The 25,170-nt window shown below is 42.5% G+C and overlaps 1 protein-coding gene across 5 annotated transcripts in view; it reads left to right on the top strand.

The window, feature by feature from the left end:
• The window catches only part of LOC112108072 (neuroendocrine protein 7B2), a 76,722-nt gene that overhangs the window by 16,532 nt on the left and 35,020 nt on the right, over nt 1-25,170 (top strand). For 3 of the 5 annotated variants that reach the window (XM_024202053.3, XM_024202052.3, XM_024202055.3), the window contains exon 12: nt 78-2,750. In XM_024202053.3, coding sequence (XP_024057821.2) covers nt 78-1,669 — 1,592 coding nt within the window. In that variant the 3' untranslated portion in view covers nt 1,670-2,750. Of the gene's footprint in view, nt 1-77; nt 2,751-14,501; nt 14,570-15,917; nt 16,151-25,170 lie in introns of those variants that run through there. The other 2 variants (XM_024202044.2, XM_029911502.1) reach the window with 2 other exon arrangements.

The following is a 25,170-nucleotide window of genomic DNA, read 5'->3' as shown; positions in this document are numbered from 1 at the left end:
TCTGGTTTAATTAATGTTCTATGAATACTAAGGCTAACAATATTTTAAACAAATAATTCTATCAAACTTCTCTCAAGGTTCACAAATAATGAGCAAGTCGGAGGAGAACTTGCTAACTCCAAAATGTGATAAAGCAAATTACCGAATGTCTTGGAATGGACCCAGTATTACAGATTCTCATGGCACCAGCAACAATGAGGCAAGTCTGAAGGGATATCTTGAAACAGAAGGCTGTTTTTCAGAACCTGTTCTTATAGTTGGAAAGCCACCTGCCATTCCAGATGACTTAAGGTCCACTACTGCAAATCATAAGCAAGATAATAGTCTAAGGGAGTACTCGCTTTGTGTGGATGAGAATAACTTGACTACAGAAACATTATTGAAAATTAAAAAAGCATTTTCTGAATCTGGAAGCAATCTTCAAAATTTAATAGGTGATGCAAAGTCTTCTGTGTCAGATTTAAGAGAAGAAAAGTTAACTGAAACTCCCTGTCTCTCAGGGGTTAATCCAGAGAAGGACCTTGTTGAAACTCCAGCTGAAAGTCTGGCAGCTGAAAAATCCAAGGATCAGTTTAACCAGTTTGCTAATAAATCTAATACTACTGACAAATATCAATCAAGTAAAGATGAAATCACGGTTGTGGAGGAAAACTGCTTCCAAAATCCTATTGAGATTGAACTTCAGACACCGAAATTGGGCATGGAAAATGCACCAGAATTTAGTATGCCTCAGGTAATGTCCAGAGAGGACAGATTGACTTTTCAGAACAGTTATTCAAAAGATAATTTAAAGAAGATAGATTCCCTCAGAAGAAAAGAGGGTGAGGAACTGGAACAGTCAGAAAGAGTTGCTGAAGATTACGAGCTGAAGTCCCGTAATTCAGAAAAAGATAATACTGAGCCTGTTGCTGCTGGGGAGCTCCCTGTCTCGCAGTTGTTGGAGTCTAGAAACAGACCTGGCAAACTGTACTTGCAGACTGGAGGATATGATAATACTGTACCTAAAACTTTACCAGTTTCTGACCATGGAAAGGTTTCTGACCACGTACACTGGTTCAACAAACTTTCATTAAATGATCCATGTTCCGCAAGCAAAACTAAACCACCTCTTAAGTTTCAACGTACTCCTGTCCGCCAGTCAGTAAGAAGGATAAACTCCCTCTTAGACTCTAACAGACAATCTGTAAGCTATAAGTTGGCAAAACCTGGTGATGTTTGTTCTCCTCTTGTTAAATCAGTAAGCTATGATACTGCACTATCCTCCTGTACAGAAAAGTTCTCAAAGAATTCCACAGTTTCATTGCTCTATTGTGAAACTACACACACACAAGTTTCTACATCATCTGAACTAGACTTAGCATCCAAATCTTCAAAATCGATAAATCCGCTAGAACAGGCTGATGCTTCTGGGAAAACAGTTAGAATCTGCAAACAGAAAGTAACTATTGGTAACCCATCAAAATCTGTTCTAGAAGATCTAACCAATCATGAAGCACCAAAAGCTGCTGTAAAAATGAACTCAAGTATAAACATTCCGATTGCTACACCAGATAAAAGTACCCTCAGGAAAAGTGCTACAGGAAAAGAAAAAGCTCGATACAGGGGATCTCCAAAGAATCCAATATCAAAAGCAAAACTCCTGCCAACTGCTAAACCTGTAGACTTATAAGTACTAATTTGACTATTAACTCAATTGTTCTAGAACTACCTTAACATTCTTTGAGAAAATTAAGTCTGTATGTGATTCTTAGTTCCGCTTTTTTGTAAAATAAGAATTTTTTCTTTTTAACTTGTACAAGTAAACTTTATTCTCTGTATGATATTAGGTATTTTTCCATTTACTTTGGCTTCTTATGATTACTAGTCAGCTGCTCATTTTAATTTTGACTAGATTTTTAAAAATTAGAAAAATCTAGTTTAAAAACTTATACAAATAAGTTACAATAGGTTATGAATTGCTATCTCAGACACTCAGTCAGATCTTTTTAGAAATAACAGGCGAGCCTGAGGCATTTCAAAATCTTGCTGCTTCCAGTCAAGAGAGTAGTAGTATTTCTTTGAGACAATTTCTAGATATTTAAAAACAAAACCAACACATCCAAAAGCAAAATGGCTGATTGCTGACTATCAGAACGTGAAACTTTTTTCCATTTACTGTACTTGTCTTAATTCTCTAAATGTATTAAAACACTACAGTCAAAAAGAGACTTGTCAGTGTTCAAACTTCAGTATCAAAGTAGACTTCACTACTGCTCCAATTCCTGTGTGGCCAGGGTATATATTGCTTTTGGTGTAAGTCAGGGTACCTATGGCTTTTTTTCCCGCTAGATAGGTGCATTTTTTTGTCTATCCAGATATATTCCTATCTAAGCATGCATGCACACAAGTTGGAGAAATGGTTGAGCATATGGAAAACAAATTTGCAATTAGATACTGAAGTATTAAAAATCTTTGTACAGTACACTTGGCAGCATGGGTGTGTTCTGTTATGTTTACCTGATATCTTCATTTTGCAGTCAAGCTGTAAAATAATGTTAATAGCATGTATGAGACTATTAATTTTTTTTTCTGGAGCAATTTTATGTAGCTAATCATATGATGCAAAAGTAGATTAAAGTACACTGTCACTGAAATAATGGAAGACAAAAGTAAAAAGCCATATTGTTAAAAGTTCATTTGCACAAACAGATGTTTACATCTATCTTAGCATTAAAACTGTTTACATCTATGTCATATTCATTGTAAAATTATTTAAGAGTAAAAACTTGAAACTTTTCCATTACTGATTTCTGTATGTGTAGCTTGTTTGCTGGCAGAACTTAAGAGCTTTTGGTATGTACACCTCTACCCCGATATAACGCTGTCCTCGGGAGCCAAAAAATCTTACCGAGTTATAGGTGAAACCGCGTTATATCGAACTTGCTTTGATCCACCGGAGTGCACAGCCCCGCCCCCCGGAGCACTGCTTTACCGCGTTATATCCGAATTCGCGTTAGATCGGGATAGAGGTGTACTTGGTTTTGAGTCTAAAAGCTTTTTTTGTCCCTTGTTTGTGAATGTTCTTTCTACCACTTTTTTTTATATAGGATATGGAATCAGACTAAGGACATTTGAGACATTGTCATAGTTTCTGTATACTTTTTTTTTTTTAAGTCCTATCCAGGGTTCTATGTCCTCTTGACTATCCTTAAAAACACAATGTTTACAACCTCTGACCACCAAAAGCCTGGCAGAAAATAGGCAATGAAAAGTCCTTATCCTCCTAATGCTGTGCCCTCTCTAAAAGCCAGGGAGAATAGATATGCTTCTCACTGTGTTCTAAACTTCAACAGATTTGGGCTCTTTTAACCTATGGAGAGGAGTGAGTTCCAAAGCTAAATAGCCTTTATATTGACTGCCCTAGCAGCACACTCTTTTATAGCAAGATGGCTGGAGCACAAGTACGTCTACTCACAAGTGCAAGAGAAAGCTATGGGCCAAGAAGTATATGGTCAAGTACATAAGTTTCAGGCCCTTGAGTTCTGTCCTACAGAGCCTTCAACTTCTTAGGGTATGTCTGCACTCCAGTTAGACACATGGGGTTGGCCTATGCTAACTGACTCAGGCTAAGGGACTCAGTCTTAAGTGGTTGTTTTACTGCAGTGTAGATGTTCAGGTTCAGGCTGCAGCCTGAGCTATAGGACCCTCCTGTGACGGGTTGGATCACAGAAACCCCCTTGGGAGCTGCCACCTGATGTGCCAAGACTACCCCTGCTTCTGTTTTCCCTGCCAGCTTAGGGCTCCAGCACCCTGTCTTGCTGAGCCAGCCACTCCTGTCTGGCTCCAACACAGACTCAGGGTCTGAATCACTTGTCCCAAAACTGCAAGTTTACCCAAAAACAGCTCACAGGAGTGTGCTTGTCTTTAGCACTCAGATGCCCAACTCCCAATGGGGTCTAAACCCAGATAAATCCGTTTTACCCTGCATAAAGCTTATGCAGGGCAAACTCATAAATTGTTCGCCCTCTATAACACTGATAGAGAGATATGCACAGCTGTTTGCTCCCCCAGGTATTAATACATACTCTGAGTAAATTGCTAAATAAAAAGTGATTTTATTAAATACAGACAGTAGGATCTAAGTGGTTCCAAGTAGTAACAGACAGAACAAAGTAAGTCACAAGCAAAATAAAATAAAATGCGCAAATCTATGCCTAATCAAACTAAATACAGATAATCTCACCCTCAGAGATGCTTCAGTAAGTTTTTCTCAGACTGGACACCTTCCAGGCCTGGGCACAATTCTTTCCCCTGGTACAGCTTTTGTTCCAGCTTAGGTGTTATCTAGGGGTTTCTCCATGATGGCTCCTCTCTCTCCCTCTTCTGTTCCACCCCTTTATATATCTTTTGCATAAGGCGGGAACCCTTTGTCTCTCTGGGTTTCCACCCCCCCCTCACTGGAAAAGCACCAGGTTAAAGATGGATTCCAGTTCAGGTGACATGATCACATGTCACTGCAAGACTTCATTACTCACTTGCCAGCACACACATATACAGGGAGACTCACAGGTAAACAGCCATCTGCAGACAATGGGAGTCATCAAGATTCCAAACCATCATTAATGGCCCACACTTTACATAATTACAATAGGCCCTCAGAGTTACATTTTATATTTCTAGTTTTAGATACAAGAGTGGTACATTTATACAAATTAGATGATCATACTCAGTAGATTATGCACTTTGTAATGATACCTTACAAGAGACCTTTTGCATGAAGCATATCCCAGTTACATTATATCACTTATTACCGTATTTTCTCTAAATCTATCCCAGTTACATTATATTGACTTATTATTATATTTTTATAAAACCATGTAGACTGCACAACGTCACACCTCCCACCTTACAGGGTCCTAGAGCATGGGCTCCAGCTTGAGCCCAAATGTCTACGCTGCAGTTAAACCACCCCTGACCCTGAGTCAGTTGGCACTAGCCTGCTTAGTGTTTTTAATTGCAGGGTAGACATACCCTTAGATTTCACTCAAACTAACAGGCAGCCATTGAGGGACATCTGGTAAAGTGCCAGGTTTTTCATCTGCTTCTCTTTCTGGATAGATTTTGAAAAGAGAGAGTTGCAACATCCTGGCTACATGTAACAAATCTGGTACCTGCACATTAAAAGGGACAGGTATTCATATTTGCCACAAATATGGTTGCTTCTCCCAGCCACTTTTGCTTTATCTAGCTCCAGGCTTTGTCTGTGTCCTACTCAGCCAGATGCTGCTTACGGGCAATTTATTGCTTTGCTGGGTGCCATTAAATTGTGTCTTTGGCAAACTGAAGATAAAACCCAGATGTGGTGAAGTGGGAACTTTTTATGATATTTTTACAAAGTCTGTGTGCTTCAGTTTTCTTCTACACATTGCATTGCTGCCTAGTGGTGGGGGGGAAAGGATTGTTTGCTCTCGGTGCCATTTCAGATTTTGGTACAGGGGCAACTTTAACTGTGATTCCAGGGGCTACTTAGGCACTGGAAAACTCTAAATTTTTGCAGATAGTAACTTAGAAATTAGCTGACAGGAGCACAGTATCTAATTCCTATATAAAGAATATATATACACACCAATTAAAGCCATATTTTAACTTCAGTTTAGAACAATCAGGAGAAAATACAGCAAGATATTCCTAATCCCAAGCCTTGAGGTATCAATTTTAGAGCCTTAACAGATACCAGAAACACAACTTTGATACTTTGTACGCTATCTTTAGCAGAGAAATAAAATCTGCTTAAAATCTTTACTCCTGCAATTGTATTTTTAAATGGCTTATGTTCCAAATTGTGAAGAGAATTAGACAGATAATTTGTTCCAGATATGTTTAAAGGTAAATAAATTATTGAAAACAAATAACACTTCAGACATGAGCTAAAACAATGGATAATACTGTGGTCTCATCTTGACAAAACTGTCAATGGCCTTGTTGATATCTAAGTGTTTTGAAGCTTCACATTCACAGGCTAAAATTAGCAAGTCACTTAAGTGCCTATCTCCTATTGTGGAGCTTAAGTAGTCCTTTACTCTCTTGAGCACAGAGAAGTACCTCTCATTTGATGCTGTAGAAACTGGATGGTTCACGCCACTATCTACAATAGACAGCAGACTTGGTAACCCCTTGGTAAGTCATTGAGAACATTCTAGAATTCAGAAATTGAAGTATTTTTGTGTGTGCATGCGCAATGTGCTTCTTGGCAACTTTGACTTCTCCATCCAGATCACCAAAATAGGTGCCTGCTGAATCTGCAATTATTTTCAGTTTCTCATAATCAAGAAAATATTCACTCTGGTCACAAGCAGTGCAGAAAGCAAACTCCAGTGGGAGGTGAATCATCTATCAAGCTCAGCAAGAATTCTATCCAGAACAGGATAGTAGAAATCAGATTATAGATTCTTGAGTGCTCTTGGGACCATCTGTAGATGACAGGCCCAGTGTACTAGAAACAAAAAACAAGGCCAGCTTGAAGGATATTTTGTTAGGTGGTCTTTTGTACTGCTGTGCTCAGCAGTTGCGACTTCCTGACCTGGAATATCAATTTCAAGTTCCTTGGCAATGATTTTAGCTTCGCATAACTCCTTCCATTGGCTCTCAGATGTTCTCATTTGTTGAAGAGCAGCAATATTGCTTCCTACTAATTCCATGGCACTTGATAAATTTAGGTTTTCATGTTGCAGTTCTTCTGAAGCACTATGCAAAATCTTGAATATTTTTCTAAAACCGAGAGCCCCAACAGAAAGGAATAGCTCTTTAGCCTTACCATCAAGCCCTTTGCTCTGCTAGCTGATGGTGTTGAAATAGCTTCCAGTGTTTCCATTACAGTGCCACATCTTGTGTGCTGTTTTCAGAGGGAGTCATAACTGTATGACTAGTAAGTTTCACATAATCTCTCTAGCTCAAATACCTTCCAGTGTAGCTCCTGTTGTGCCTTAACAAACAGGTCATGGTGCTTGTAACTACTGCTAAGCAATTAGCTACAAGAGTGTGCAGTCTTGAGGATAGAGTAGCAGAATAGGGATCAAGTATGTGATACATTTCCTGTTCTAACATTAACATGTTCTGACATCTTGTGGCAAGTCACTTTTAAGGGACACTGGTTAGAGTTAAAATTGCAACAGGTATATTTTTACTTTACTAACTCTTGAATACAACAATTGTAGAAAAATCTAGATTACTTTCTATCATTTAGGCTACTTACTTTTTGCAGTTCACCAAGATTGGAATAGATCATTTAACTTTTGGATACATCCTACTAGGGAAAGGCCTCCTGAGTTTATACTGCACCTAGCTGGGGCTCTAGGCATATTACCCTACTACAAATAATAGATTAGAAACTGACTTTAAACAGGAGTGAAGCTGACACTTTCAAGTCACTTTCACTTCTGTTTAAAGGCTAGTTACTTTCCAGAAAGCTCTTAAACACAATCCTACAGGGATTGAGTTGTAGTTCTCACAGGAATATTTAAAACCAAACACCAAGAAAATTCCTCATTTTAAATTTGAGAAAAAAGTCTAGTTTGTTAGTCAGAGTTTGTATATATGTTTTTTTAAAGTACCATTTTCTGTTTGGATGCTGTGCCTTGGTTCCTATTGCTGTAAAATGGGAATAATTATACTTGCCTGCCTGCCATAGGGAATTATAAGGATTAGATTGAGATCTGTGGGTCAGGAACTGGGCAACCTTAATGGTTGTATGGTTAGAACTGATTAAGGTCTTTGGGGGCTACTGAAACAGTCAGCTGTTGAGATGCCCCCTGGTGGTAGCTGAAGGGGATTTACCTGGGTGTGGGATGTCAGTGGATTACAAGTCAATCTTTGTGCTGGCCAGCAGCACAGCCTTCATCTCCCACAAGCTCAGCACCTGCTGGCAGAAGTTGAAGCACAGCATGTCCTTGAAGCTGCAACCACTGCTGGCCATGACGGCTCTGGACCAGAAAGGTCTGGGGGGGGTGGTGTGCTCCCTGCTTCTTTGAGGGTAAACTGACTCCAAGACCCACTTACCTGCTCCTAGCTTCCCACTCCCTGAGGATCCTTGCCCAAGGAACTGTTCCCCCTCAACTGCTCCTCCCACACTCATTGCCCCCCTCCCTCAGGGCACAGCCTTTTGCCCTCACCTCTCCCTTTCCCTGGAGAATGACTCCCCTTCTCCCTCCCCAAGCCTGGTGGCCCTGTGCTCCCTGTGTTCTTACCACCATCACCACCACTGGGGCCCCTGTGCTCCTGCTCCCATGCTGACTGACCCCTTCCTTGCCTTCCCCACCCAGGGACCAACCCCCTTCTCTTTGCCCCACTCCATATCATCTCAGCAGCTGATTGGTGGAGGCAGACGAGCAGGCGTAGTGGGTGAGCTAGCGCAGCAGAGGAAACTGACCACAGAGGCAGTAGCTGGAGAACCCCAGCTTCTGGAGGAGGGGACCTTGCTGCACTGTGCTGCAGGTAGGAGCTCTGCCTGGGGCGTGGGCTACAAGCAGACCTCTGGTACAAAACTCGGGGGGGGGGGGGGGGGGGGCAGGTGCACCCCTGCCTTCCCTAAATGGTGCTTCTGTCAGGGCAGACATGAGTGGGAGTGAATGAGATCTTCTTGTCTGAGTTGTTAAGAAACTGGCTGAAACCGATCCAGATCAACAAGGGATCCAAAGAGACAATGCAAGCTCCAATTATTTATGAATTGACAATAACAGGATCTAGGGCAGGACACCAAGACAATTGTTATTCCTACACTCCTTTATGGATGCAAAACCTGAGTGACCTATCGACAGGTCCTCATGAGGCTGGAGAGGTACCACCAACGATGCCTCGGGAAGATTCTTCACATCAAGTGGGAAGATTGCTGCACTAACGCCAGCATCCTCAGTGAAGCCAAGGTCACCAGCATTGAAACAATAATCCTCATGCACCATTTCCCCGGGGCTGGACATTGTGTGCAGATGCCAGACTCTCGCCTCCCAAAACAAGTCCTCAACTCTCAGCACACACATGGTCAGAAATCCCATGGTGGTCAGAGGAAATGCTACAAAGACACACTGAAAGCATATGTCAAGAAAACTGATGTGGACATCACAAACTGGGAGGAGCAAGCCACCAACCGATCCCAATGGAGAAGCGCCTTGCCCTTGAAGCTGAAGAGAGAGAAGGAAGGAAAAAGAACTTTCTCCTAGCAGGCAGCTGACCCACCAGGAAATGTCTGTTCCTACTGCGGGCAGATCTGTGGTTCCCGGATCAGATTCCTGAGTCATTGTAGGCCCCAAATGTAAATTCATGGTAGAGATCATCCTCGAATCGAGGGATCACCAATGATGATAATAGCAGGAAGCTTGGGGACGGAGGGGGGGAAATGTGAACTCAGTATGGCCTAACCTAGGGGGGAAAAGGACTGAACTGTGACCAGGGGAACGATAAAGAATAGGCTTCTGGAAGAGGCTGGAAGCTCTGACCTGGGCACAGGGGACAAGGAGCCAAAGCGAGGGTGGAGTCCACCGCAGCTTGGATAGGATGGGCTGTGGCATAACTGCTGCCTCTCTTTGCTAACTTAAGGACTTCCAGGTTCAGTATGCTGGGTGACTAATAAATAGTTACCTTGTTTTGGAATTTTGGCTTGTGTCGCTGTAAATACTGGGAGCATTGAAGGGGTACAGTATAAGCCTCCTGCAGGAGTCTGGATTAACTGCAGGGAGCCAGAGAGAGAAACAAGGATCTCTGGCACCAAAGATGCAGTCTGAGTCTTGGAGCCACAGTCCTGCCCCTATGGAACAGTGTAGGTCCTTGGGGCCTGACACATTAAAGGGGTCACTGCCAAGAGACTGGTGACAGGCTGAGGTATAGACTAGACCCTGTGGATATATGACTGGAAGCAAAGGCTGGTTACTTAATGCACCAAGCGTATTTTGCAATAAGTGACTTGCAGCAGTAAAAACAGAGAAAACAGCAAGAAAATGGCCTATTCCCACTTCCTTAAGAAGGACATTGCTGACTGTGTGGGGGGAGAGGCCTAAGCATTGGGAAGTTAAGGCACAGCTGATTGCATGGCTGAAGCAAGATGATTGGGCCCAGAGCTGAGGTCCACACCCAGGCAGGAGTCTGAGAGCCCAAGAACAGTAGCTAGTAGCCACAGCAGCCGGGTGTCTGCATGGGCCAGTTCCCCATCTCTGGCATTGGAGTAGCAAAGGCTAAAGTTAGATGCAGAGAGGCTCTATGTAGAGAAGCAGAGTCTGGAGATTGAGGCCCTGGTTACTAGCAGAGGGTGGGAAAACGAACAAGGATCATGAAAAGCAGCAACAACTTGAACTGCACATGGAAAAGCAGAGGAATGAGAGACAACAGAGAATGGTAAGCAGGGAGAGACCGTTGGGGTGCCCACCTTGCAGGGACAATAGATGCTAAATTGTTGGCCTCATTCTAGGAGCGGGGGAGATATCGATGCCTACCTCACCACCTGTGAGAAGGTTTGTGAACTGAACCAAATTCCCCCATGCTTCCTTAGGGGAAAGGTAGGACCCTCCATACAACATAACCTGCCCCCAAAAGAAAATTTAAAATAAGTCAATGGAAGTATGGCAAAACATCTTGGTACGCTATTCAGGTCGTGCCTCCAAATATGGAGGTTGAGTGACCATGCCCGCCGTAGGGGTTTGTGCCCTACAGTTTGGGGAGCACTGGTGTACAGAGTAACTGAGCTATGACCAGCTTTTTACAACTACCCATTATTTTTGAAGAATCAGTTGAAAGTTCACAGAGTAAAACCCCTTTATATAAACGGTGCAATGTAGCCAACAAGCAGACTTATTAAAAAGTTGCCACTTATGTGAAGAGGGCTAATTGTGGCCATCTTACTCTACAACTAAGGATAAAACCAGGTTTTACACTTTCTTTAACTATTAGGGGTTAGATCCACAAAGGGACTTAGGTGGTGCAATGCTGAGTATCACAGTGCCTAACTTTTAGGCACCTAGAAAAATCACAGGAACACTGTGATCCACCAAGCCTGAACTAGGTGCCTAGGTTCCCTATGCAACAGATGGGGAGAGAGAGGTGCATCAGAATGTGATCTACAAAAGCCAGCATGTTAGGAGACTCTGCCTAACCTGGCCAATGGGAGATGCTGATAGCAGGGGTGTATGCAAAGCCCCACACCTCTCTCAAAGACAGGTGTGTAAATTCAGGCTGTAGGCATGTGACTGTGTCTGTTTAGCAATCTGGGAATGGGAACCAGCTGCCTGAACTGCTTCTTGAGGGAATGAGTTAGGTGCCTGTCTTGAATTGCACAAAGTGGCCAGAGGAGGAGGAGCTGCTAATGCCCACCTCATAACTTTCAGCCCAGTAGTTAAAGCACTTCCCTGTGTGAGGGGGAGACTGAATTTCAATTTCCCCGCTCTCTGCCAGAGCTAGGGAGAAGGTTTGAAGAGGGGTCTCCCACCTCTTAGGCAAGGGCATTAATCACTTAGCTATGGGATATTCTGATGGGGGAAGTTCCCTCAGTCTCTTGTTTAAGCTCATCTGCTCTAGATAAATAATGGAAGAGTGATTAGTGCTGGGGGACTGGACCTGGGCTCTCCTATTTCCCCAGTAGGTGCCTTAACCACTAGACTGCAGAGTCTCTCTCTGACTGAATGACTGTTCCACTGTGGATATATACTTAAACAGTCTGAGGCAGAAAGAGTGAACATGACAATGACCCTGGATGTAGTCCAGATGTTAGGGCATCTAGCTAGAACAGGGGTGGGCAAACTGCGGCCTGGATCCGGCACCACGTCCCTGAGGCCCCAGAGGGCTCCATGTATTGCCCTTGCCTTCAGGCACCGCCCCCCGCAACTCCCATTGGCCAGGAACGGGGAACCGTGGCCAATGGGTGCTTCGGGGGAGATACCTGGAGGCATAGCAAGGGCAGTGCATGCAGAGCCCTCCAATCTCCCTCCCCCAGGGACCGCAGCGCTTCTGGGGGCAGTGTGGGGTCAGGGACAGGTTAGGCATGCAGGGAGCCTGCCCTGGCCCCGCTGTGCACCGCTGCCACCCCGGAGCCACTTGAGGTAAGCGGTGCCAGGTTGGAGCCCGGAGCACAAACCCCTCCTGCACCCCAAACCCCTGCCCTGAGCTCCCTGCTGCACCCTGCACCCCGTACACCCAACCCCCTGCTGCACCCCTGCCCTGAGCCCCCTCCTGCACTCCGCACCCCTCCTCTGCCCCAATCCCTTGCCCTGAGCCCCTTCTTGCACACTGAACCCCCTCCCACACCCTGCACCCCAAAACCCTGCCCCAGTCCTGCATTCAATTTCCCCACCCAGATGTGGCCCTCGGCCCAAAAACTTTGAATTTGAAGAGGGTTCTGCTTTCTCCCCTGCTGAAAGAAGAATTGCACCTGGGTCTCACATCCCAGGTGGGTGCTCTAATGGCTGGGGTAAAAGTTATAAGGTGTGAGGTTCCCCTTCAATTTTGAATGGGACTTGAGCCGGTAAGTGGCCTATGAGTATGCCTACTGGATTGGACCACACACAAGACTTAGTCCACTGAATGCCTATCTTCCCCTTGTTCATGAATTAGTCTGGGGCTTAGGCAAGACATTCTCCTGTTTAATGTCTAGTTTATCTCTACTAAATGTGTGTTCGGTTTGACTATTGGAAAATATCCGTTGTGCAAAAGGCATAGATTCACATTCGCTGTGGAGTGTATTGTTACTGTGTTAGTGAGACCCATTTCCCACCAGTTACTTTCTTATCATTATCTGTAATTTCTTTTAACATTCATCCTGGAGTTACTCTAAGCCTTACAGATGTGAGTTTACTTCTTTAACCAAGCAGAATATGTTAATAGGGTGACCAGATGTCCTGATTATATAGGGACAGTCCTGATTTTTGGGTCTTTTTCTTATATAGGCTCCTATTACCCCCCACTCCCGTCCCGATTTTTCACACTTGGTGTCTGGTCACCCTATATGTTAATAACTGGGGAAAGTTCTCCATCATACCCTAACATAAGTACACTAGTCAAGCAGCAACTGATGTTGAAAGTGGTAGAGCAGGATTTTGAAAACATCCTGTTGAAAGTCTCATGGCCCTAATGTAAAGCATAAGAAACTACCTAGCTGAAGGTAAGATCCCTGGAAGGGATTAGTGCATTGATCAAAGTATATCTCAAAAAACAACACACCAGAAGTGTGGAGCACAGCTGCTGAGGCTAGTTCTCTTTGGAGACATTTTTTTATTCAGGTTGAAAAATTAAGTGCTCTTTACCTCAGGTAACATTGGTATTGTATATTGTAAAATCACTTTTTAAATAGTTACTATTCTTCAAACACACAAATAAATGATAAAGGTCTTCATTTCACCAAACCTTCCTTTGATTTTTAGCACTCAATCTTGCTACTTTAATCAGACCTGAAGATGAGCTCTGAGCAGCTTGAAAATTTGTCTATTTCACAAACAGAAGTTGATCTGATTTTAAAAAAAAATTACCTCACCCACTTTCTCTTTCTAATACCTTGGGACCAACATGGCTACAACACTGCAAACATACTTTAATCAGAGGCAAGCGTGTCCTCCATGATAGGTGACTGTACAAATGGGCTCAGCCAAGGTACTGGCTCCTACAGCACTCACATCAACCGTCACTTTATATTGTTGCCCTCTGAATCTGCAGTTACACGTAGGAAATCAACTCTGAAGAACTGTTGGTCAAAAAACCTAATTGGGAATGTGGGAAAAGTCCAATTTAGTTGCTCACTCTTTCTGTAATGAGTTATCCGATAAACACCTTCCAGACTACTTTTGCCATCTGCTTTACCATTACAGTTAGATCTGTTCAGACACTTATGAGAATTTTTAGGGTGTCTCTTATCCTGGCTTCTTCCACCTACATGTCCTGGCTGTTTTCCCTTGAGGCCCTATCTGTTGCTGATTACCGTCCTAACCTATTTAGCAGCAGAATGGTCTTTCTATTCAAAACAACTTGAATAGCGGTTGAACATGAGCTGCCGAATCGTCCAGGAGATGTATGGGTGTCCCTTTCAGTCTCATATAGAGCAAAAAGTTGCCTTTAACACTCCCCTCCCACCCACCCCGTCTAGTTTGTTCAGATTGTCACCTACTGGTTTGTGTTATGTTTGCACCATGCAGTCCCTGTGTGTGCGTGTGTAAATGCACATCGTGTGTGGGTGTATATATGAACTATATGCACACTTCACCCTGCTGGGTAGGTAACTGTGGAGGTCAGCTCTTGTATATCTGTGGCGTGTGTGACCCACACACAGTGTTGTGTATACAGAGGGTGCCTGGTGCCTAGGCTGCCCTGTGTGTGTGCAGAGGGGGCCGATTGGCCCTGTTATGCCTAGTCCCTGTGCCGCAGCTTCTCGCTGAAACCGATGCTGCCGACATGACAACCTCCCCCCCGCACCTGCCGCAGGGACAAGGCAAGGCGGGGGAAGGGGGCTGGGACTGCGCATGAATGGTCACAGCACAGGCTGCCGCCTCCTTCTGCTCGGCGCTTCAGTCAGCCGGTGCCACCCCACATCTGCCTAGCGAGAGCTCGCCTTCCCCAGCGCCGGGCGGTGAGTGCCGCGCATCTCGCCTGTGCCTCCGCCGGGGCGGCCTCCATGGCTGCTTGCAGGCAGAGGAGCGGGCTGAAAGGGTTGGGTGGGGCGCGGGGGAGGGGCAGGTGTTTTCTACCCTGATGCTGCTCAGCCCTGCGGATGGGGTTCGCTCTGCATACAGGGAATAATCCGCGAGGCTGGCTTTCGGGGGCGTTTTAAGTTTAGGATTCTACTGGGGCTGGAGAGGAGAGGCACAGGCTGTGTGTGCGTGACAGACAGACAGACAGACACACACAGGAGGAAGGTAGATTTACCCCTTATCTATCTAGTAGCCCGAAAGGATCCATTTTTCTTTCAAATGCCCAAGGTTGTTGCCAGTGAGTGAGGTGAAGATCTCCTGGAGATCAAGTGACAGAGCAAGGATGTGGGGCATTCGGGAGCCACACGCAGGGAAGAGGAGAATCTCTCTCTCTCTCTCTCCAATTTTTTTTAGGTGGGATTTCTCTGCCATTATTACCCCAGGGCTCAAGGCCATTTTACTGTACATTATTATATTAGGAAAAAAATACCATAAAGGGAGAAACAGATCTTTAAGTCTCTGGCTTGGAAAAGCAGGGCAAGTGAATAATATAGACTTTCATTAACATAACCATACACTAATAAATCCGTTTTCCTATGACAGCAGCTGACCAAAAAGGACAAACAGGTTGTTTAAAACGTAGTTTTATAAAGAGAATGGCAAGTGGTCATTACTGGATTCTGTGCCTGTCTCATGCGGGCAGAGCAGCCATTTGGTGAAACGTATTCAAGTGGAATAAATGAAGCCTGTTTGTTCTAGATGGGGAGAAATGAAGAGAGAGAGGGAGCGTGTGTAATGGGTTGTCAATCTGTGAGGGAGATAAAAATGTTATACAACCCATTTAAAAAGAAACTGGGAGTATTTCATTTCTTAGAGCAAGTGGAAGAGTAAAGTTTGAAAAGGACAGCACAAAACTGAGCAATTCCTAGTATTCCCACTGTAGCTTTATGACATACTTTAAAATACTAAATTAAAACAGGGGAGAAGGAAGAACCATGCATTCTAACTTTACCTAGCTAATTTTTAACCCTTCAGTTTTCCAAGTGAATCAGTGGGTCCATTTTGTTTTATCATGGTAGAAAGGTAATTAATAAATGCTATGAATCAATGCTATGCAGAAATTGTTTACTGACTCCCACAATCTTCTCCCCCAAAATTTCACCTCCCTGTTTGAAAAATTCTTTTAGCTGATAATGGAAGCTGACCTCACAAGTTCTTTGAGATATGCAGTCAGTATTTTACTCACTTTATCATTTATCATCTATTTAATGTATTTTATTTTCACAGGTTAAAAATGGCCATCAGAATGACAACTACGTTGCTTTATAACATGGTATCTTTGCTAGCATTTGGATTGGCTTTGGCTTCTAGTCACAGTCCTAGGACCCCAGATAGAGTTTCTGAAGCAGATATTCAAAGACTCCTTCATGGGGTTATGGAACAATTGGGCATTGCCAGACCCCGAGTAGAATATCCAGCACACCAGGCTATGAATCTAGTGGGTCCACAGAGCATTGAAGGTAGTTATTTTCTACGTTGCATTATATTATGTTTCTTTTCATTCCCTTATAGCCCTTAGGCTGTGAACAATTGTTTTATGTGTATGCAAATGTTCCTGGTAGACTTGCAAAAGTCATATACTATGCAGTTCTCCAATCTGGGCCTTTATTGTTCCTTGATTTAAATCCCTAAATCTAGCCTCCATTTTGTAATTACCCTCTCTTTTGAGGCTAATTTTGGTGCTAATCTATAGATTGCATTGACAAGAGGAGAATGTGGAGGTTTGTGTGCACCTGCTTTGGACACCAAGTAATGTTGTCTTGGTGATATCTCATCTACAATGGCTGAAAAAGGGAGTTTCTCGCAAGGTCTTGCCCCAGTGTGATATGCCTGTCATGCTACATGTAACCACTAAACATGCATAGTTTCCCCCATTTACTGATCCTATTTAACCTCCTGTCTGTATATTTGTTACTATGTTTTTGTGTGAAGCAAATTCATTCTGTAGGACCAAATTCTGGTGCTCTCTACACGGGCACATATGGCCCAAAACAGCTTACAACTTTCTGCAGTGACATGCAAGATAAAAACAAGAAACCCTATGCAGGTGGACTTTTCCTGTGTCCCGTGGAGTTCTGTGCAGCTCACCCTAGAAAGGTGGGCTGTGGGCATGGAGAGTGGGTTTCCATATAGTGTGGAGTGAGTGAACCATAACCCTGTGTATTGGGGAGCAGCAGGCCACATCCACCATTCTTCTCCATATCCTGTAGCCAAAACCTATTGCATGGACACCCAGGCTGAGGACCAAACCACTGAGGATCCTGACCTGCAGCTCCACAGTGTTTGTCATGAAGAGCAGGACTTGGCATTTGTTCCTTTTCAAAGGGTTTGGCCTACATTCCTGAGCTGATTTGAGTGAGAAGTTTCATGTGAATCATAATTTTCTTTAACTGTGCAAACTGTCTGAAACATCTGGCTCAAGGGTTTGTTTTATAATAAGCAAGATATTTTAAGGAATTTAAAATACAATAGTATTGTAACATTTATGAAGATTTGTGCTGTAACATAATTTTTTTTTATCAGGGTTCATAATTAATGGTCAAATATATTTAACATAGAATAGCCTGTATTAATAAAGACACATTAGTATGTGGTTTGATGAGCCAGTGGAAAAATAAAGCTTTGACTGTGGCAACAAAATGTGCTCTCACTCAATTAGGCCAAAAGTAAGTGTTCTACCACAGCTTGATGCTATTTTTTGCCAAAAATGCTGAATACAGGGCCGGCTCCAACATTTTTGCCACCCCAAGTGGCGGGGAAAAAAAAAAAAAAGCCGCGATCGGTGGCACTTCGGCGGCAGCTCTACCACCGCCACTTCATTCTTCGGCGGCAGGTCCTTCCCTCCGAGAGGGACTGACAGACCCGCCGCCGAATAGCCAGATGTGCTGCCCCCTTCTGTTGGCTGCCCCAAGCACCTGCTTGCTGTGCTGGTGCCTGGAGCCAGCCCTGGCTGAATATAACTATTTTTTCCATGATGACTCTCCTTGTCACCCCTATTTAAAGGAATCCCCTAGCCAACCATATGGTTGGATGGATAGGGGCTGAGTAGAAATAATTTAATTGTGCTCTTGTAACAGTCCCTGTAGGCCTCTCATTTGTATCTCTGCTAATGAAATTTTCATGGCAACTTGTAGTTTTCCAAACCACTTAAATAATTTGTAATAGGGAATGAGGGGGGAAATTGGGACTGTCATTTTTTTTTTTTGCTTCTTTATGATGTATTCACAGCACCTGAAAGGTGTGGAGGTGAGCTGTTGCTTTTTTATGTTGTTATTTTTGGTGGTTTTATTTGTGTGTTTTGTTGTTTTTTCCCATACTTGTGTTTTGCTGAAATTTGAGGAAAAACAAGTCTCTCCTCTACTTGGACAACCAGAGGACTGGAGTGTCTTAGCCCTTAATTACAGGGATGATGAAGTTTGTATTTTTAACAAGGACATTTTTCTTCCCAACTGTTTGCCACCACCTTTGAATTAAACAGGTATTAACAAAAACAACTAGTTTAAAACTGACTGACTAAAAACCCCTTCTCCCAATTGTTCAGATTTCACTTCGTGTACTGGTGATGTTAAACCAGTTCTCTAGTCATCCATAGAGACTTCAAGTGAGAATAGGGTGGACAAGTCTTGAATTTCTAATGTGTGTATGAATTCTTTCAAGATTTTGTTTCTTCTTTATACATCAGAAAGAGTAAAATAAAAAAGTCACAAACCCATTGTCTTTCTTTCTTTTCCACGTCCCATTTAAAATTCTTTATAGGTCAGCTAGGCAGATTGGTCTTGCAGCGCAGTTAGTGAAACTTAGTATTTCATATTGACTTTAAAATTCCAAGCTCATAGAATCATAGAAGACTAGGGTTGGAAGAGACCTCAGGAGGTCATTTCGCCCAACCCTCTGCTCAAAGCAGGACCAACCCCAACTAAATCATCCCAGCCAGGGGTTTGTCAAGCTGGGCCTTAAAAACCTCTAAGGATGGAGATTCCACCACCTCCCCAGTGCTTCACCACCCTCCTAGTGAAATAATTTTTCTTAATATCCAACCTAGACCTCCCCCACTGCCACTTGAGACCGTTGCTTCTTGTTCTGTCATCTGCCACCGCTGAGAACAGTCTAGCTCCATCCTCTTTGGAACCCCCCTTCAGGGAGTTGAAGGCTGCTATCAAATCTCCCCCACCCCCACTCTTCTCTTCTGCAGACAAAATAAGCCCAGTTTCCTCAGCCTCTCCTCATAAGTCATGCACCCCAGCCTTCTAATAATTTTTGTTGCCCTCCGCTGGACTCTCTCCAATTTGTCCACATCCTATCTGGGGAGGAAAGGGGGGGGGGCAAAACTGGACACAGTACTCCAGATGTGGCCTCAACAGTGCCGAATAGAGGGGAATAATCACTTCGCTTGATCTGCTGGCAATGCTCCTACTAGTGCAGCCCAATATGCCATTAGCCTTCTTGGCAACAAGGGCACACTGTTAACTCATATCCAGCTTCTTGTTCACTGTAATCCTAGTTCTTTTTCTGCAGAACTGCTGCTTAGCAAGTTGGTCCCCAGCCTGTAGCAGTGCATGGGATTCTTCCATCCTAAGTGCAGGACTCTGCACTTATCCTTGTTGAACCTCATCACATTTCTTTTGGCCCAATCCTCCAATTTGTCTAGGTCACTCTGGACCCTATCCCTACCTTTCAGCATACCTACCTCTCCCCCCAGCTTAGTGTCATCCGCGAACTTGCTGAGGGTGCAATCCATCCCATCGTCCAGATCATTAATGAGGATGTTGAACAAAACCGGCCACAGGACCGACCCCTGGGGCACTCCGCTTGATACCAGCTGCCAACTAGGCATCGAGCCATTGATCACTACCCGTTAAGCCCAACAATCTAGCCAGCTTTCTGTCCACCTTATAGTCCATTCATCCAATCCATACTCTTAACTTGCTGGCAAGAATACCATGGGAGACCGTATCAAAAGCTTTGCTAAAGTCAAGGTATATCACGTTCACCGCTTTCCCCATATCCACAGAGTCAGTTATCTTATCATAGAAGGCAGTCAGGTTGGTCAGGCATGACTTGCCCTTGGTGAATCTATGTTGACTGTTCCTGATCACCTTCCTTTCCTCCAAGTTTCCTCCAAGCTTCAAAATGGATTCCTTGAGGACCTGCTCAATGATTTTTCCAGGGACTGAGGTGAGGCTGACTGGTCTGTAGTTCCCCGGATTCTCCTTCTTCCATTTTTAAAAGATGGGCACTATATTTGCCTTTTTCCAATCGTCCGGGACCTTGCCCAATTGCCACAAGTTTTCAAAGATAATGGGCAATGGCTCTGCAATCACATCAGTCAACTCCCTCAGCACCATTGGATGCATTAGATCTGGACCCATGGACTTGTGCATATCCAGCTTTTCTAAATAATCCTTAACCTGTTCTTTCACCACTGAGGACTGCTCACCTCCTCCCCATACTGTGCTGCCCAGTGCAGCAGTCTGGGAGCTGACCTTGTCTGTGAAGACTGAGGCAAAAAAAGCATTGAGTACTTCAGCTTTATTCACATCATCTGTCACTAGGTTGCCTCCCCTGTTTAGTAAAGGTCCCACACTTTCCCTGACCTTTTTCTTGTTGCTAACATACCTGCAGAAAGCCTTCTTGTTACCCTTCACATCCCTTGGTAGCTGCAACTCCAATTGTGCTTTGGCCTTCCTGATTACACCCCTGCATGCTCAAGCAATATTTTTATACTCCTCCCTAGTCATATGTCCAAATTTTCCACTTCTTGTAAGCTTCCTTTTTGTGTTTAAGCTCACCGAAGATATCTCTGTTAAGCCAAGCTGGTTGCCTGCCATATTTGCTATTCTTTCTGCACATTGGGATGGTTTGTTCCTGTGCCGTCAATAAGGCTTCTTTAAAATACAGCCAGCTTTCCTGGACTCCTTTCTCTCTCATATTAGCCTTCCAGGGGATCCTGCCCATCAGTCCCCTGAGGGAGTCAAAGTCTGCTTTTCTGAAGTCCAGGGTCTGTATTCTGCTGCTCTCCTTTCTTCCTTTTGTCAGGATCCTGAACTCGATCATCTCATGGTCACTGCTGCCCAGGTTGCCATGTCATTTTTAATTTTTGTTAAAATGGCTAAAATAGTTCATTTGTTCTTTTGCAAACACAACAAATCCTCTTAAGATGAACAATATCATTCACATTTAAAATGTATGTTTAAAGCCAGATATTCCTGTCAAACATTTCTTCTGGTAAAATGTGTTCGATAATTATCAAGCCTTTATTTTTGTTGTTTTGTTTTTTTTCTGGGGGAGGGGAGTTGTTTGTTTTTGGTGATCATGTGATTCAGATAATACCAGGTAAAAAAGCCTGCATCAGAGAAATTTATGGCAAATTAAGGTTCCATCCACAAAATTAACTTGTCCATATTGCACATACATAGGATTTTCTGGTTTTGCTTTTTAAAAAATGCAAAACTTAATAAGTCTCATGCCATGTTTTTGTTTTTAAATGCAAATAATGAAGTACAGGATGTGCAATCCAACCAAGTTAACCTTGCCATGGATTGTGTTCCTGGTAGTGATTTTAACTGTGCAGTTTTTACATTGCATTAATGTAGTTTTCAGCAGTTTGAACACCAATTACTGATTCAGTAATTAAGAATATATCGTTTTATAATATTTTTATATCTATGCTTTCTATTTGGGGAAGAACAGCATTATGGATTTTGTTTTCTGTTGGTGTCATTAGTTTTTAGGAAAACAGTTTTAGTTTTAGAATAGTGATTAGGTATGTTCAGAATATTGTGCTTTGTAGGAGATCCCAGTGTGTAATTGTAATGTGATGGTGAAAACTTACTATATTGCTGATGTAATATACTTAGTTCTTTCTAGTGGTGAAATGGTCATGTTAATCCTAGAATACCACCTGCCAGCCATACTATGGGGTAGCATCAGCTTTGGATAAATCTTCTTGATTTCATTATAGCTGATGAAAGGGGACTATACTTCAAAGGAAGAAGTAATGACAACAGAAGACTGACCAAATAGCTTGGCAGATAACACAATGCACTGTCATGCACGCTAGGAAATTTTATTTATTCAGTCACTGAACGGACACTAATATATGTATGCTAATTTTGTGTTAATATTGATTCTTATTTAAATCAAGACTACTACTGATTTGTAGTACTCCATTTTCAGATAGGAGTAGATATATATTTTTACACACACACACACGCTATCCATGTGAAAAGTCGCACCTTTGACCATTTCTCTTGCAGTCTGCCAGCTAATCCGTCATTGTCAATTTACTTCTGACATTCCAAACTTCTGAGTAACGTCAGTCAGTCAGCTAGCCAGCTGACATTTTGCAGACAAAGCAAAATGGGAAATGTATTTCAAGCAGGAAGCCTGTCTCATAGTGAGAAATGAGGCCATAAGGCACTCAAACCACAACTCCCATGACCACCATGGCACCGTAGGCAGATATGCTTTAATATCGAATCGACTCAAAACAAAACATTTTGACATATCTGAATTTAAATTTTCCAGATCTTTTAATTCCACAATTTTTTTTTGATATTTTGACTTTTTGTCCCATTTTGGGATGAAAACAAATGTTGAAATACCAGAATTTCCTTCAGGACAGAAATTCCAATCTTCTCTCAGTTCTATACAGGATCTTAGTTTGTTTTCAAAATGATGCAATTAAGGCAGCCTTAATTAAAAAAAAAATTGCTATGACTTGCCTGGTCAATCAATGGCTTTTGACTGAGCTGTGGGGGAAATTATAGTATGTAGGTGAATTTTTAGAATACATAGTGAATATCCTAAAGAGCTCTCCTATGAGTTCCCAGTTACCATTGCTGGACAATCATGACCAACAGCAATCTAAACAGTTTAAAAAAAACAACCCACCTGTAGATAAATGGGGGAGAGGCACCTGAATATAAAGAGGAAAAGTTTAATATTAAAGGAACAAGACCTGTAACAAAACAAAACGAATGAACAAAAAAAAAAACAACCAACCAAACAAACAAAAAAGTAAGTATAAATGTTTTTTGATATTGTTTAAGTGTGGTGAAGGAGGGGCTGAGACACTCCTGGGAAAGGAAATTCCTACGCTTACGGATCACCACAGCAAAGTAGCAATCTGTTACTTGCTAACCTTTTGCACCAATGTAGCTACACTGGTTCTATAAAGCAATTTAATTGGCCACTTTAGAGGCAGGATTGTAGTGGCTGTTATATAGTAAACAAGTGTTAGCAAACCGCTGAGTGTTTATTTTGATAATCTTTTAAATCCAAATAAGGGCTTTGATAACCCTTTTAACATAACAAAAATGTTATTGTTAAAAAAGGCTGTGAAGTTCATAAAGCAAGATGATGTAAGGAAAAAATACTGGAAGATTATGCAGTCCCCTGCAAGAGAGTCCTCCTTTTAGTCCCTACTTTTTCTATTATTTCTTAGCCAGCAGCTCGATGGTTGTGCTTAAGGAACTGAGGAAGACAGCATAGACTTAGGCTATGGCTACATTACAGAGTTTACAGCGGGATAGCTAGTGCAGGCGCTCTAAGCCAACAGGAGAGAGCTCTCCCATTGACTTATTACTCCAGTTTTCCGGCCAACACCACCAGCTCTTAGGTCAGTGTAACTTATGTCGCTTGGGGTTGGAGGTAGGGGCTTATTCACATCCCTGAGCAGTGTAAGTTATACCGACTTAAGCTGTAGTGTGTACATATCCTAAATGTGGAAGAAAAGGGGGACAAGGGCACTAGAATCTCCCTGAAAAAACTTGTCACTTTGGTGGAGGGAGGTAGGAGTAACTAGGAATATTTTTTTTAAGTTAAAAGATTCAGAGCTAATTTGACAATAGACAACTGCAGTTACTGTCCTGCTCATGTAAAAGTCCACATACACCAAAAGCAACTCTCTTTTAAAATAGACATATGAGAACATATGTATCAGCATGTCAAGTCTTTCCTTACTACCTAGAAAAAGTGGTTTGGTATATATTAGCATAATAGAATATATATTCCCAGAATTGAGAAGTAAATCCCTTTCTTGATTTAAATCATTACATACATTTCTATCTTTGTATCTTATTTGTTTTGTTCTGTGAATCTCTAAAGGCCTTGTGTTATCTCCAGTGAAAAACACCTAATTAATCAGTTAAAATAGGTTCGACTAAGAGTGCAGAAAATGTTGGGCAGGGAGTTCAGTATATCAGGAACATTATCATGGACGAGTAGCTGAAACCCTGTGCTGTTACATGAGTGTGACAGGTGGTCCAAATAATCCACCATCTGTGCAGTCTCTCTCATACAACCAATGAAATTGTTGCATGCAAATTAGGTGTAGATAAAGGCTGGTGATTGGTTGCGTTACCTCTGGTTTCACAGTAGTATAGGACTCTTGGCATGGCATAGTTATATGCCTTACTGTAGCTGTACACTGCACAGGTGAAAAATTTATAACCTCAAAATGGCTGAGAACTTATAAATTGGATGGCAATGTAGTATATTTATGATGAAAAGACTCTTATATAAACTCTTTATTATGAACAGGAACTATTTACAGAATGAGATAACAAACTGTCTACTCCTCTGTGTAGCTGCAGCCTACGACTGCCCTGAAACTGGGCTTTTTTGTTTCTGGTCCCAACAGGGAGCATGTCACAGGAAACCCTAAAGACTGCATGAAGAGTGTGCAGGAAGTGTGGCATCTCTACACTTCCCAGAGAACTTATTCAACAGCACATCTTCTCTTCTTTAGATCCCTTTCTAAATTGCTGATTGAACTAAAACAGTATTAATTTAAACTAACAAACTATAACAAATACAATAACTAATTTAACAACCCTTCAGGTTGCTTTAGCACAACCTTAACATATATTGATCAGTCTCTTAGGGCATTTCAGCAACCTTTCTGATCTGCTGTACTGCAAACCCTTTTAGGGGAGTCCTTGTCTGTAGCAGACAGTTCAGACTCATTGTCAGTAACAGGGTCAGTTTGTGAATTGTTTTCAACTTGTACGTCTTCTCTTACTTCACTTATCTTGGCCAAGTTGTCAGGTGTTTTTAAGAAGATGTTTACAATTTCTTTATAAGATTTTGCTTTCATCTGTGGTCACAGAGTTTGAACAAGGTGACTCCTCTTTGATCACTGTAGCTTTGAGTGGCCAGCACCCATCTTGACAAAGTCTCACTCAGTCTTTGTTTTTTAACTGTGAAAGAGGTCTTTCTCCTTTCTTGTAATATTTTGTCTGTTTGTACTGTCCCAGTCTTTTCATCACTATCACAGACTCCTTAGTCATCCTTTGTTTTTGTCCCATATCTGGTATTTGAGTATTTATACATATGTTGCAGAGTAGTGCAGTGGATGACTTTTCACAGTTCAGCAGGTGTAGCTGTATAGTTGAGTAGTGCTAAATATGGATCTTCACTTGCATTCAAGGCTTTTTTTTTTTTTTTTTTTTTTTTTTTTTTTTTTTTTTTTTTTTTT

Source organism: Terrapene carolina, unplaced genomic scaffold (assembly GCF_002925995.2).
Source record: "Terrapene carolina triunguis isolate 2854851 unplaced genomic scaffold, T_m_triunguis-2.0 Scaffold96, whole genome shotgun sequence".
Lineage (NCBI taxonomy): Eukaryota > Metazoa > Chordata > Testudines > Emydidae > Terrapene > Terrapene triunguis.
This window is presented reverse-complemented; position numbering and strand designations above follow the sequence as displayed.